The sequence below is a fragment of the Mercenaria mercenaria genome, chromosome 12, assembly GCF_021730395.1.
Source record: "Mercenaria mercenaria strain notata chromosome 12, MADL_Memer_1, whole genome shotgun sequence".
In the NCBI taxonomy this organism is placed as follows: domain Eukaryota; kingdom Metazoa; phylum Mollusca; class Bivalvia; order Venerida; family Veneridae; genus Mercenaria; species Mercenaria mercenaria.
In genome coordinates this window covers 27,785,646-27,800,856 of record NC_069372.1, presented here as the reverse complement: position 1 = coordinate 27,800,856, position 15,211 = coordinate 27,785,646, and the positions used below count along the sequence as shown (strand labels likewise).

At 34.4% G+C, this 15,211-nt stretch overlaps 1 protein-coding gene across 1 annotated transcript; it reads right to left on the bottom strand.

The window, feature by feature from the left end:
* Positions 1 to 183: 183 nt before the first annotated feature.
* LOC123534383 (uncharacterized) lies at positions 184 to 9,755 on the bottom strand. Its single transcript, XM_053520496.1, has 4 exons — positions 9,747 to 9,755; positions 6,895 to 7,060; positions 5,012 to 5,355; positions 184 to 4,725 (listed from the first exon to the last, which is right to left on the bottom strand). Exons 1-4 carry the CDS (start codon positions 9,753 to 9,755, stop codon positions 4,120 to 4,122), a joined length of 1,125 nt encoding a protein of 374 aa, XP_053376471.1. The 3' UTR covers positions 184 to 4,119.
* Positions 9,756 to 15,211: the final 5,456 nt, after the last annotated feature.

Sequence of the window (15,211 nt, the reverse complement as noted above, 5' to 3'; positions counted from 1 at the left end):
AAAATAAGCAAATGGGTCGGGCCACAAGTTCTCACAACATCAGTAAACGGCCCTTCCCAAACATGGGATTGACCATAATGCAATGAAACCATGGTCACTAATTTCACTTTTAATTTGTCACCAATCGCTGTCGAAACACCAACAGTGTATCAGTCTCAGATATGCTTCAAGACTTGCAAGTGGGAGTCCCTCCAGAAAAACTTTAAGGAGAGAAACGTCACAGCTCATCATGCTCTACAAGATCGTGCATAACCTAGTGGATATTCCAGCGTCTACATATCTCATACCTGTCACTTCTAGACCAAGAGCAGCACATAACAACCAGTTCCACCAGTACTCTACATCAACCGGCGACTACAAATACAGCTTTTTCCCTAGAACCATCCCATGCAGAATGTATTATAGCATGAAAAAGTGTGATTAAATCACCAGTTCTACACGAATTTGCGCAAAAGGGGCAAATTTGGATCTATTTACTTTGGACTTCTTTCGACCACGGAAGCACATTTTCAACCGAATTACTGACCTTATTCCTGAAATTTCTCGACTGACCCGGCGCTGATGGCGCTTCTTCCAGTTGGTTCCATTTAACCGAAGTTCTTACAGAGAAAGAGTTCTTACATTGTTCAGTGATAACACTTTGCACTAAGAAAAGATAATGATTTCTGACCTGGTTATTAATAGTGTTCATAGTTTCAAAGTGGGAAATGTTTTTCATGTTTTATGTAAGCCAGTTCCTGTTTTTATTGCACTGTGGACCTATACTTGGGGAGGGCTGTCGTAAAAATTGTTAAAACTTGTAGCCCGGCCCATTTGCACTACATGTATATATATATGTATACATATGTAATGCTACCATTCATGTAATTGTAATAGCTGCAATAAAATATTATTAAACTAAACTTATACTTGACATTTTGGTAGCATTTTCAAGGAGAGTTTTTGCATTTATAGAAGTGTAAACTAACCTTATTACTCATGTGTACATACCCGCATTTGAAAGATATTCCATAGTGTTGACCTGTCATATAAAAAATCTCTCTTAGAAGATACATGACCCCTACTTTTCTTGGTTTTTTTGACGATTTATAGGTCATCCAAGAACATAAGGCTAGTAATTCTTTTAGCCAGTGCTTCAGCAACTGGCTATAGCTCCAAATCAACTACTTAGTTTCAACCTCGCGTCGTTTGTGTTTTCATTCAATTCTATGTGACCGCATCACACAACTATTCTGGACGTGTAAAAAGTAGTCTCATATTTATTTTTTAAAATCTTGGTATTGTGTGAGTGTGTGAACAACTGAGAACTACTGTTTTAAACATCCAAAACAAGCAGCAATGGACTCTAGATTATTATGAACTTTATATTTACATTCGAAATATTCATAATCACTCCATTCTAGCGTTAGGGTTTAGGGTTAGGGTTAGGGGCAAACTTAGTTTTACAGTATAGGGAAAACTTTTTAAAATCTTCTTGTCTTGAACCACAATGCACAGAGCTTATTAGAGCTTATTTGGCATGTAGCATTGTCTAGTGGACCTCTGCCAACATTGTTCAAATCATGGCCGGTCTATGCACAATGAAATGTTGATTCTTCATATGTATCTGTTGAAATATCACTCAATAAGCACTGGCCATCAGTCCTATCTGGGCTCTGCTTTTAAACTGGAGCTGGCTGTATATGTGTTACAGCACTTAAAAGATTGCTAATTTTATAAAGAGTGTATAGCAAACTTATTTTCTACTGTACAGCCTATATTGGACTAGTTTATGTCTAACTAAGTGTCAACTGTCGGCACCAGTCCCTCCATAATCTTGAATAGGAAGATTAGCCTCGGTGTTGTTAGAGGGACAACTTTCAGCCTTCCTTTGGGTGGTCTCTCAATAAAGGTTCCGTAACTGTTTTTGTCGGCCAAGTTTGAAGCTGCTTTTTGTATATTAATTGTAATATTTCGCTTGACTCAACTCGAAGTTTTTACTCCCATCTTGTACACAATGGTTTAATCATAAGATGACAAACTGTATTAAAAATGATATAAAGTCATTCTAAATTGTTCTGGATTGTTCGAGTTATCTAAAATTACAAAAAAAAAACAACAACAAAAAAAACAATAACAACCAAATATCGGATCCTAATTGTTCTGTATGGCTGTATAGACATTAAACTGAAAAACCGCATCAATTATGTAGAATGTTCTGGTGATATTAGACCACCATGGCCCTTTTATTTATGGTGTACGCGTCTCCCTTTGAAATTTTGATTTATTTTGCAATTCGACACATTCTGGAGGCTTCATTTGCTTCAGGTGGGAATGGTGCTACTTATAATATTTCTTACTATAACATAAAATATATTTCAGGAAACGCGCTATTACTGAATGACTAGATTATGGTTAGGCCTAGAAAAAAATCTGTTTGTTTCCGGTAACATGCTAAAAAGATCGGGTGAGTAGGCCGGTATTTTTTTTTGGATTTTTTAGTGGGACTTTTCGGAAATTAATTTTGTGTCAAAAATGAATACAAATAAAGGGGTTAGGCCTTTACAGCACCAGTTAGTTAATTTCTAACATCAATGACCATGTTTAAAGCATAAAAAGTGCAGTTTTGCAACTTTTTGTGAAAAAAGTTGAAAAAAATTCTCCAAGGCCATAAAAACATTTAGGGTCGGGCCAAAAATTTAGGGTAGGTCAGGATACCGGAAACAAACATTTTGTAGGCCTTATGGATTAACAGAACTTTCGATTACAAAACAATATACATGTACTTCACGTATCGTTTTCCATAAAATGCATGTTAATATTTTCTATGACAGTCCAAACGTTGCTAAATTAAACATGTGTTATTCTTGTTCAACATTATTGTTGTCAAATGTTCATATTCATTTGTTATGTTTTACATTCTTATAACTTGTTTTGTGTTCCTATTGAATATTTTTATTCTTATGACCAAATATAAATATTTGTAGTAATGACTATTTATTTTTTTTCTGTCAACCTTTCCTTGCAGGGTTAGCATGTATCATGCTACTTAAAACCTACAAGGCCCAAGACTTTAAACGTCACACATATCTTTGGCACCATTAGATGACCCCCACAGAACAAGTAACATATATTACCTAACTATCTATGTTTCTTGTGCCACTTTCTAAATTCTGGTGAATGTTTTGAATGTAAATGGGGTACCCCAAAACAACTTGTCCGTATGCTTTCAAACTCATAAAAAATCATTGGTATCATCAGATGATCTCACAGAACACGTGTTATAACTTTAGCATACATAATGTTAAATTTATGCCCTTTTATACTATTTAAATGTGGAAGTATTTCTTATGAGTAGGTTTCTCAAAATATAATTGATAAATTGTTTCATTAAACTCCCCACACGTCTTTTGGCATCGTGAGATACCTGACAGGGGAATTTTCCTAACCCTGATGTACGTCTTGGCGAAGTTTTGCCTTTTTAACTTACGAAATTTTGGTGGAAGTTTTGCCTGTAATCAGGGTCTCAATAAGTCTTTATAACCAATAAATGACCACAATTAAACATGTTTCGTAACACTTACTTACAGTGTACCAAATTATGCTCCTTTTTTCAAATTTTGCAAATCCTGGTAGCTGTAGTTTATTGTGGAAGCGCACTATCATTAGACAGCTTTAATTACATTTATGTTCTTATTGTTAAAAGTAAGTTCTCGAGTTGTATGTTTTGTTTTATTGTGAACCTGTTCTGTTTATTTTCGACACTTTTAGAACAAAAGCGAAAAATACCAAACATCATTTAGAATTGTGGAATGACGCAACATGATTTACTACGAAAGATGTCATTATAATTCCTACCAAAATTCACCCAAAATTCTTATTGTGAAATCTGTGTATCTGGATGCTCACGTATGCTTATGTTCTTCGTTTTAACAAGGCAAATGAATGCTTTGTTACATTCTAATTGATCTGTATGTGCGTTCTTGATCTAGCAATGGTAAATACGAACAGAAAACAAAACAACCAAATAAGAATGTAAAACAAAACTCATACAAAAAATATTGACAAGAGGAAAAAGAAACGAAACAAACAGCAAGAATATAAATATTAAACAAGAAAAATGTTGGGTAAAAAACAAGGCTAACACGTATGCAATTCAGCAACGCTTGACCTGGCATCGTCTTTTTCGATGTCGTCTGTCTCTTCGTTGCCGCAATGTGATTCCGCGTCTTCCTCGCTCTCGTCTGCATCCTGCTTGTTTTTCTTTTTTTCAGTGTAGCCAGTCAAGTCATAGATATTTTTAGGATTTTTTCTCAATGATGTTAGCATATCATCAAGTACCCCTAGAGCCATTCTTCTTTCAGTTTCAGTTACGCTGTAATTCATTAACAAATTCTGACGTGGTAAATAGAAAGACGGCAGGAAACAAATCCTTAGACCCGTGATTAAGACTTTCACCAATTCCAAAAACCAGTCATGAAGTGCAGTTAGTCTAGAAAATCTCTTTTGTGAAAGGATAAATATTGAATTAACTAGAATCTCGTTGTTTAATATTCCTAGTTCATGAGGATATTGTTCCCTAATGATGTTCATGAGGATCAAAACCTGTCTGAAGTCCACAGTCTTACAGTACTTGTCCATGGCTTGAAAAATGTGATGGTCGGTGAAGTTGAGGTTCAGCCGCCAGCAAAGTGATTCTTCCAATGGCAGAGAACACCGACCTTGACTAGAATAGCAGTTGTCATTCTGAAAATAGATTTGGAAATCTCATGTTTTTACAAACGTGGTTTGCTGGAAAAAGTTTACCTGCAGCTTTAAACACATCAGTTCTAGATCTGCTAGATAGGAGAACAGTCAAACAGTTCTATTTGATATTGATCTAAATCGATTTTTGACAACTTCTTATTAAGTTTAGTTCGCATAAGCTAATAGTATTGATTCTCCACTTTAAATAAAATGGGTTGTTTACTTTGAAGTTGACATGCATTTTAACATGATTTGGATATATTTAACCTTTTTAAAGAAGGTTTACCTTAGATTCAAGGAAAATTATCTGTTTTCCATTCTCTAAGTCATCCAGAATGGTTTGCTTCAAGTTCTTCTGAACAAGTACATAGGGACCCGAGATTGGTAGTGGAGAACTAAATCTTAAGTCAGATGGCATGTTGAGACTGTCTATGGTAAAAACCGGATAAATGTTGATACTGAATGTATCAACATGGTTATCACCTTTATTGAATTGTTCGTCACCAGAGGAATCTTTCTTACTGGATATTGTTGCATGGACAAGGACCGTTCCATCATGTAAGGTTTCACACCGTAAGGATGAAACATATTCACTCTCAGCCATAAGTACTGAACACGCCTTTGTCAAACCTGTAATGAAAAAAAAAATACGATTTAGAAATGAATGAAACTGAAAATACTTTTATGTGTAAATGCTTTCGAAAATTGTGTTCTACGAAATGCAGTCCCTAATTTGTTAACAATATGAAATATGATGATTCTGTCTAATTCAAGGAGACAATTACTCTAGTGTTTTTGAAACAAGTTTGACCATTATCAATATGTTGTGAATATACTTATATTAGGTTTGTGTATTAGTTTTGTTATATCCCCCCGAGAAATGTGGACTCTAATGCGTAAACAATTTTCATTTCTATTGTTGGGTGTAGAGTCGCCTTGACAGAATGTAGGCCGCATGGCTACTTTTCTTGTCTGCTTGACAGAATGTAGGTCATATGGCTATTTTTCTTGCCTGCTTGACAGAATGTAGGCCATATGGCTACTTTTCTTGCCTGCTTTTTAATGTGGGAGAAGACCCCAAGTGCCCCTCCAGGCAATGTTTCAGACATGAACGATTACCTGGGTAGAACCAACGACCTTCCGTAATCCAGCTGGATGGCTTTCTCGCGTGCAGTACTCTACATCGCTAGCGAGGTTTCGATCCAACATCGATGAAGGGCAAGTGATTCAAAGGCGACACAAAACACTCAGCCACGGAAACCACAAAATTGCGATAACGGATTTTTTTTTTAAACATAAACACTGGTTAAATGTTGCTAATACTAGAGCAATAGTATCCATTAAAGAATAGTTTAAAATACAAATGTACTGTATTGCCATTATTGCCACAAGTATTACGTGATAGTATTAAAAGACAATGTTTCTGGTATTATTAAAACCCATTATCAAACTTGTCCAATTACATACATTTGTATTCTGAGTGCTAAAGAAAGTAAGTCTCTTATGTTTATTTTAAAAGCAGTATATTTACAACTCTAGTGTTATTGGAGCTAACTCCATAGAGAGCTTGCACCAACATACATTTTTTATAGGTCCAAGAAATATGGCATCTGATGTGAAAATAATGTCACATATTAAATTTGCACATCTCTCATGTAATTACAATAATTTTCTTATCAATGGCAGTTTTTTTTAATGGATAGTGCCCAAGAAACATGACTTTTTCTGATTAGAAAACAATGTAAAATAAGGCAAGTTGACAAATATATCCATAGTATTACCGAAGCACTATTTCCAAGTATCAATCTTGTCCAAGATCTCGTTCTTATACCTACACATGTTCTATACTTATCTTATGAAAACTGTTCTAGAAACATTAATTAAAATAATAGTATTTCAGTTTCCTGGAAAATTAATGAAAGAGACTATAGGTCTCTTATGTGTTAACAGTGAGGTACTGTGCCAGTTTTGACATAGTTAAAGACCTTAACTGTGTTGTCACTAGGACAATCTCGCTTAATATTAAACTTGATCGAAACCTTTTGGTAAATCAAACTTGCCCTAGATCACATGGCTATATGCATTTTATGTAAGTTTCATAGCATTACTAGTATTCTTGTTATTCTGTAAAGTAACATTTACCAGTTTAAGGATAAAGAAATTAATTACCTGTGTTAAACCAGTCAAGAATTCCATTTGGCTGAAGATGACCGTGTTTGTCAATGTGTGGTTCCCATTCACGTCTAACTAGTAAAGCTTCTTCTTTGCTGAGAGCGGGATTTACCTTTATGTAATATCGATAAGATGACTGCTCTCCAAGTCGTTTTCGGACAATCTGCAACGAAAGATACCTAACATTTATCAGACCTCACTATCTCAACAACCTCCTTGAAATCTTTTATCTCGCAATGGGAGATCATTGAGAAAAAAAAACTACCATAAATACAGGACATAACACGAGTGCCTTTTCATTAGACTTTATCAAAATGTGTGTAAATTCATTTTGGAAAGACACAAATGGAAGCATTAATTAATTGCTTTATTAAATGATGACATTTTCTGCTGATTTCTTTCTTTACATATTATAGATAAAACAAGTTTGAGCAACGTCTTCTATGCTTGAAACGACATCAAGACACAAATGTTATTAAATCAGAATGTCATTTCGAAATTTGACTACGTTATTTCACTCCCTGACGTCAGTATGTAAAAAAATATATTTATGGTTCTTGTCCTGCACTATGATGATTTTTTTTTATAGTTCGCAATTTTGACCTATATGCAGCTCAACATACCTAAAAACGTAGATGTCGAAATTCACATACACGCGTTTTGAAAGAGGGCGTTTTTATTTCCCAAAGGGAGGGTATAGATTTGTGACAACGGCTTTTAAGGTGATTTCCCCGAACTTCGACAAGAAAAAGTTTTTATTAATGTTAGGAAATGCCCCTTGAAGCATCTGGTTTTAACGGTTCATGAGAGGTCCATACATTCGTATAGACCCTCTGTGAGATGCTTTTGATGGGGTCCTGTTTTTCATTTTTTTTTATCTGCTGCAAAAAAACTCCCCATTTGTGTTAAAAGCTTGTGCCAATCCTGTTCCCGGGTGAACCCAATCGAGACCCATCTGTCAAATGAAGTGTTTTTTTTTTTTTTTATTTCTCAACCTCCCACAACACACACACCACGCACGCCGCACTACACACAAAATAAATAAATAAATAATAAATAAAAAATGTCAATTTTTATCGTGCATGCCAAGACTTAAATTTAGTCGTGTCGTAAGACAAAAAGGAACGGGCCCAATTTTATTTCTAGAATACCAACTATTTTGTTATTTTGCTAAAATTTTCCCAAGAAAAAAATTTTTCTGCGAAGAAAAAAATTATCAATTTAACGAATTTTCATCTTATAAATTGAATGATTTTTCGAAAAACCCGAGAAAGAGTAATTTTTGCCCAAATTTTATCGAAATTTTTTCTAGAATGCAAAAGTCGATACAACTTTCCCAGACAAAGCAAAAAAGTCTCAATCTGTAAAATAGAATTTTCAATGTTCAATCTTCAAATGTGTTTTTTTTTCTAGAATGCAAATTCTGTTATCTGGCGGACCAAGCGTGCCCAGTTTATGGGATTAATTTTTTAGGGGTTTGAAATATAATGAAAAACCCTTCCATTATGGGGTTATGAATTTTTTGTACTTGGAACAAAGAAAAAAACAATCCCAAGAGAAAAATAATAAACAGTTCCGCCGCCCCCAGCTGTCAATTAAATTTTGATTCCTTTATTACTGTTTCGGCACCATTCTTTTGGGAGAATTACATCTTCTTTTTCTAATTCGGCGAGAAGGGGTAAAAAGGTTTTTATTTATTATCAAAGCTAAACGATCCGATTTTTTTCCCCTACTAATTCTGAACATATTTTTTTTTTTTAAAAAAGTAAAATGAAAAACTAAAACTGTGGGGTTTATGAAAACAAAGCCCAAAATTTATTACGTGATGTATTGAAACGTCATGGGGCGGAAAAAAAAAAACACAAAAAAGCAGATAATTTGTAAAATTTGAAAGGATGTAAAAATCCTTATAAAAATAGGGTTTTCTTTTGAATAAAACATGCAAAATTTCCATAAGGATTTCTTTTACAGGTCGGAGGAGTCGTGCAGACCCTCAAACATTTACTGAAATTTGTCTTCGTTTTGGCGATCACTTTGAAAGGGAAACCTGTCACGACATCAATAGTAATATTACATTAGGGAAAAAATAGAATTATAAAAAATGGGCAAATGGTAGATTTCTTCCAACATTTTTGGTTTTCTTTGCCCAGTTATCTAAATCTTTAAAAAACCTATGTGATCCCCAATTAAATCTAGAATTGCAAAATCGGCTGATTTTGATGTTATAGGGGTAAAGGGGGTAAAAAAGCAGGTTTTAGTTTTTCGGTAATTAGTTGACTTCTACTACTATGCCTAATAATGACATGTGTCTTAGTTCTGCTATGCGTTTTCCTGACACACCAGCGTTCAGCCTACATCTAATGCCCAGTCCGCTTTTCAATGTATGCTGAATGTTGCTTCTGACAGGCAACGCATGAATTCAAATCTTTTTTGTTTCCTATCAAGAGAATTCATCCATTTCATGTTTGTTCCTTGTGGGTCAGTATTTAATTTTGTTGGGAAATTTATCTTGAAATATTTTTCCCAAGATAAATATTTCCAAACAAAAAGAAAAATTTTCCTAAACAAGACTTCGAAAAAATCTGCTTTGACTTTTGGGCCCGCGTATGGGAAAAAAAACATAGGGGGGAGCGACCAGCGGGTCCGCCCAGTGCGCATCGCGCGTTGGTCAGGATCCATGTGTTGCAAACTTTTCCCCAAATTTCCGTAGCTTTAAAAGCGGACGCAGGTCCTGCCCAGCTGCGCGGAGCGAGGCGGGTTTTGGATCCATGCGGGTGAAAACCCCACTATGGGGTTTTCCATGGCGGGGCTCTTTTATGTTTTTAAAACTTTTAAAAAAGTAGACTTGCCTTGTACATCTTTCTGTTGTTTTTTGGGCAAAACGTTTTTCAAGAACCTTTCTTTTACCCCGATAAGTCGGGTTTTTGGGGTTTTTTTAGGTTTGACCCAATGCGATCCTCTAAATGGATCCTCGAATGGACAAGTGTCGGGGGGAAATGTATTTTCCTCTTCTGTTGCCAAAGAAAAAATAAGGAAAAGGGACCAAATGGGGAATGACCACGTTCCCTGTTTATTCCTCACTTAACATTGAAACATAAATTACGTAGTTATATATTTGTTATCCATTTGTGCCTGGACAACCGATATTTTGAAAACTTTGTATCTTTAGTTTCAAATAATGGATCTTTTGGGGAAAGTTTACACACTTTCAAAATATCTAGTCATTTTAAATGTCGAAATTCCGCACCACCCCAAATAATGTTTTTAAAAATGCACAAAAATACACTAACTGTTGAAGTTTAATAAACGAGCAATTAATTGTTGGGAAAATGCACAAAAACAAAGGCAAGACATTTTTTTTTTCTGCCATATTTTTTTTTCTGGAAAAAGTTAAAACATTTGAAAAGTAAATATCTACTTCCTATTTTTTTTAAAAATTTATTCGTCTTTTTTTAATGAACGTAATTTGTGTTTATCGGGGCCTTTTGGGAAAAAGGAATGGGTTTGTAAAACGAAATTTAAATTGTAATTACTTTAAAATTTCGGTACATTGTGCCAAAAATAGAGAAAATTTTAAAAACTTTAGCAATTTTAAAAAACACGAATCAAAACTTAAAAAGCCCTGTTGTATTTGGGAATACCCTTTTTCATTAATCTAAAAGTAAATTTAAAAATTCATGCATTAAAACAGCTTTTGTGAAAAATGTCAACAAAATCAAAAACCGCAAAGCAAAGATGTATTAAAAGCATTTTTCTACCCCTTCCCATTTTCAAATCACCAAAAAAACAGTGCTATTTTTTTTTTATTCAAAGATAAAATAATTTCATCAGGATAATAGATGTAGTACTGAATGGTCAAATTTAAATTTTGTTCCCAAAGATTACAAGATAAAATGTTTTTTTTTGTTTATGGTGATTTCCCTGCCCTTTGAACGAAAGGTGTTTATTTTTTTGAATTTTAGAATTAGGATGAGGGTTTTAAAACATAAAAGCATTAAAATAAATTTTTTTGAAAAAATTTTATTTTATTTCCAACATATTTTTAAAAGCTTGTGAAATTTTTAAAATGTATTTGAACACAAGGATTGTCAGGGATAAACTACATTCTATGTAAAATGTTTTAGAAAAAATATTGCAAAAAAAAAACGTGAGGCATTTAAACTTTTGTTAGTTGACAAAATAAAGAAGATATAACGTCCCCATTTATAGAAGCCAATGCGGCTTTAAGGTTTATTGTAATGGGGAGTATAACTTCTCATTCGGAAGTGGGTTTTTTGTCAATGGTGTGCTCTTGTCATTCGGCGGTAAACTTGTTCGTTAGGGCTAAAGTTTCATTCTGATGTTGTCATTTGCATTAAGGTGTTCATTTGGATGAAGGGAAAAAAAAAAATGTCTGTGTAACACAAAAAACCCTTTTGATACCCGGCCTCCCTAACCCCCTTTTTTAGAGGATGCCCGCCATCTTTCGTGTAATATTTCTAAGGCACATGGCTTGTAATTAGAAAAAAAATGTCTCTTTTTAAAGGTTCGCTTAAAAATTTGTTTATTAACCCTGTTGGCATTTGATGTCATTTGTTATTAGCTGCATGCACGGGAAACACGGGGCGTACATTTCCGGGAGTTGCGGAGATTGTACGGCAAAATGCACTGAAATTGCACCCTTTCCGAAGCGCCTCGGATTTTCCCGGCCCCCCCGAGAGCCCGTAGAAAAAAAAGGCACGATGCTCGTATTAATGTGAAAAATACGCCCAAAACCGTAGCCCCCTACAATGCCCCCCCCCCCCCCCCCCCCAACCAAAAAAAAAAAAAACGAAGGAAAACCCTGATGATTTTTCGCAGGGCCCTGGTCAATGTGAATTTAGGCATCAGGTAGAAAAGAAAAAAAATGGGGGTTTAAAAAAAGTTTTTCGGGCAATTAATTAAAATAAATTACGAAGCGCAGGAAAATTGCGTTATGAAGGGAAAAACGTCATGGCGTTTAAAAAAAGGGACGACAAAATAAAATTTTTTGTTTTTTTGCAGTGAGCGGACATGTTTTTTCTACAATATTAAAAAATTGAAAAATATGCGAAAGGAAAAAGGCAAACTATAAAAATTTTGATTTTATAGCGTTTCATGAAAAAACAGAATTTTTAAAATGTTAGATTAAATTCCCCGTAAGGGGAGATCTAATACTTACAAAGTCCATAATAAAAACAAACACTTTAAACAATGCATTTTCATACAGACCCTTTTCCATTTCACAAGTCTTTTCGCACTTCCCCAAAAAAGGACTTTTTTAGTCGAGTTTTCCCTTTTTTGGGGGTTGGGAAAAAACTTCAATTTAAACCCACAAACTAAAATTTTGATGGTTGTAATAACATCCCTTTTTTGTGTATATAACCCTTTTTCAATATGAAACTCAGTAAAAAACGTTAAAAAAGTGCTGGGGCTCAATTCATTTATCTTTTGAGAATAGACCTTTCAACAGAATTTTACAAAGGGTTTCAGGTCAATAATAGTAAAAAAGTAAGTTGGCGAGCGTACCCAGCTAAAAAACAAGAATGGACATTTAAGGATTTTGGGAATGAAAATGCGCTTTGCCAAAAATGGGGGGGGGGGGGGGGGGCGATCGCACCGTCGCACCCTCCCTGGTTTCGCCTTGTGAACGTAACGGCGTGAAGTTTTTGATAAAAATTCAAATTTATAAAGGGTACCATTTGTTCATTGTGAGTAGGATCAGTTGTACGGGGGAGTTGGGCATATTTGTACATGGGGGGTACAGTACATTTTTAAAATAGGGAGGGTACACAATTTACATCGAGTGGTTACCTCATGTATTATGTCCCTCGCCATAAAATATGATCCCATTCACCATGTATATATGTGTTCTTCTGAATCTACATTACTCCCATGTAATTTCCCCTATTATTATGTAGATACCAAAAAACAAATAACCCCTGCGAAAGACAAGTCCCTTGTACTGCCGTAGACAAGAAAACATCAAGTCATGTTGAGGTTTCATACATATTATTTGTTTAAAATATTTAAAAATTTTAAATAAACATGAATTTTGTTAATAGCTTACATATTTGTACTAGTAGAATTCGATAAATTGTCATTTAAATTTTATTTTTCATAATTTTTTTTGTAAATTTGTAAAGGGAAAAATTTTATTTCATTTAGAATGAAAGTAAACATCAAAGATTATGTTTTTACAGAAAAAGGGTTTTAAAAATGTTTTCCCCAAATTTTTCGCAGCTGTAATTTTTTTGTAATTGTTTTTTAAAAAGGCAGGAAAAAACCCCGAGGCTGATTTTGAAATAATTTCAAAGAAATGTTCCTTGGGTATCCTTAAACCAAAATGTCTGCTATTCCAACCTTAGTCAAAAAGGGCCTAAATATATCTAAACAATATTTGATATTATTCAGCATTTGAAGTTGTGCACCTAGGGTCTTATTCAGTCAAAAGCTTTTGCCCAGATTTCAAAAAATCTCTCTTGTCTCCCTCTCCATGCATGTTATTTTAATTTAATGGACACCAGCTAATCAAATGTGTTTCTTCAGCAAGGTGCAAATGTATGCGGGGGCAATGCCTCACCCAAATCGGGTTTAAGAAACCACTCATGGCTGCTTTCTGCAGAAATAAAACTGACAAGTTACATGATTTTATGATTCATTTATTCACTTGTGTGTTTAAAGATTTGAAAGATACACATTTAATTCCAAATTACAGGTATCACTACGTCGCTCTCAATGCGGTCGTCCCTATTATCAAACATTCAGGACACAGAAAATTCTATAGCACATAGAATTGGCTGCTAGTATTACACTTGCACAATCTAATCTCAAAGAAAACAAGTAAAATTTTGATGCAGAGCATCAATAAAATCTGTAAAAAGATCCTTTGGAAGCAAAGAATGCAACCAAGAAGAATAATAGCAGGCTTGGTTTGATTGAGTTTGTTCATGAGAAGTAATGAAATGTGCAACACCTCTAGCACCGGCTTAAGCCTAACTCTATCACACATATGTTGCATGGACTCCATGATCCCAAAGGACTGGAAAATATAACAACACTGAGCCGGAGAATTGAATTTATTATTGTGCTGCGACTGTTACTGTTATAAACCTTTATGCTAGTTTAACGATCAGTGTTGACGATGAAAGGCTGAAAAACGTCGCATCCTTCATAAGAACGGAAGCGAATGGAAATCAACGACGGAATATATATTTTTCACATTTTCAAACAATAAATGCAAAAGATTTCTTGTAACTGAAACATTTCGACAATGAAAGGCCCATAGTTTGACAATAATGTAAAAAAAATCACCATTGTAGTGGGAAATCTTCTGGCATACATGATGTTACAGACGTACAAGGTCATCAATTTCATTTAATTGAAAATACATAAAGTTTAACCATGTATTAACAATGCTTGAAACTCATGTTTTGCTCAAAATAAATAGTAATTCAATTCCGTAGTCATCTTTGTTCTGACGTAATTTCATTAAAGTTACAAAAAGCTGATCACATGAATATGGTTACAGTTTGTACTTCTTATTAAAATGAACAACTACAGGTCCTAATTATGAATAAATAAAATCTGTAAAAAGATCCTCTGGAAGCAGAGAATGCAACCAAGAAGAATGATATAGCAGACGACGGTTTGATTGAGTCTGTTCATGAGAGGTAAACATCACAAAGTGCTCGTAATCGTCAAAACCGGTGTAATATTTCATAGTAGTCGAATTATTTCTAAACTTTTCAACCGAAAAAGGTGCTTCAAAGTCTACTGGCAGTTCACATTGAATGGCAACATTTATTATTGCAGGGCTCAAAACTTCCTCTGATGTTGTTTCACTGGAAACTTCTACTTTTTCAATAAATCTGGATTTTGGTGTGAACAGCCTGCAAATGTTTAGTACGTCTTTGTTCAACCCCCGCTCTTCGTCTCTTTCTCAAGTGAGCTTGTGGACATCCTTTCAAAGAAGACAGACGGAACTACTCCATTCTTCTAACGCATTATTTTGTCTGAAAATTAATTGATATAACTTAAAATCAATCAGGAATATTTTTGCAAACAAGTGTCAGAATTAAATATCAAGAATACTAGTACATCATTGACTCAAAGACTATATATATTTTATCAAATTGTGCTATAATAATGCAATGAATTCAGAAAATGTGTATTTAATTTTTTCACTTGTTGTGTAGTCTTCTGGTTTGAAATACCTATAGCAAACAACATCATTTTTTAATGGATCCCATAATTTACCCTCCTTTTTTTCACAGCTAACCTCTCATGCATGCAGCACTTTAGAGGAATATCACTT

What these genes read in the sequence shown, in the direction of transcription:
- LOC123534383 (XM_053520496.1), bottom strand. An exon ending in TCTTGACTGGTTTAACACAG is followed by an intron (nt 5,356 to 6,894) that starts GTAATTAATTTC and finishes TTTTCATTACAG; the next exon opens with GTTTGACAAAGGCGTGTTCA. An exon ending in TAATTTTCCTTGAATCTAAG is followed by an intron (nt 4,726 to 5,011) that starts GTAAACCTTCTT and finishes ATCTATTTTCAG; the next exon opens with AATGACAACTGCTATTCTAG.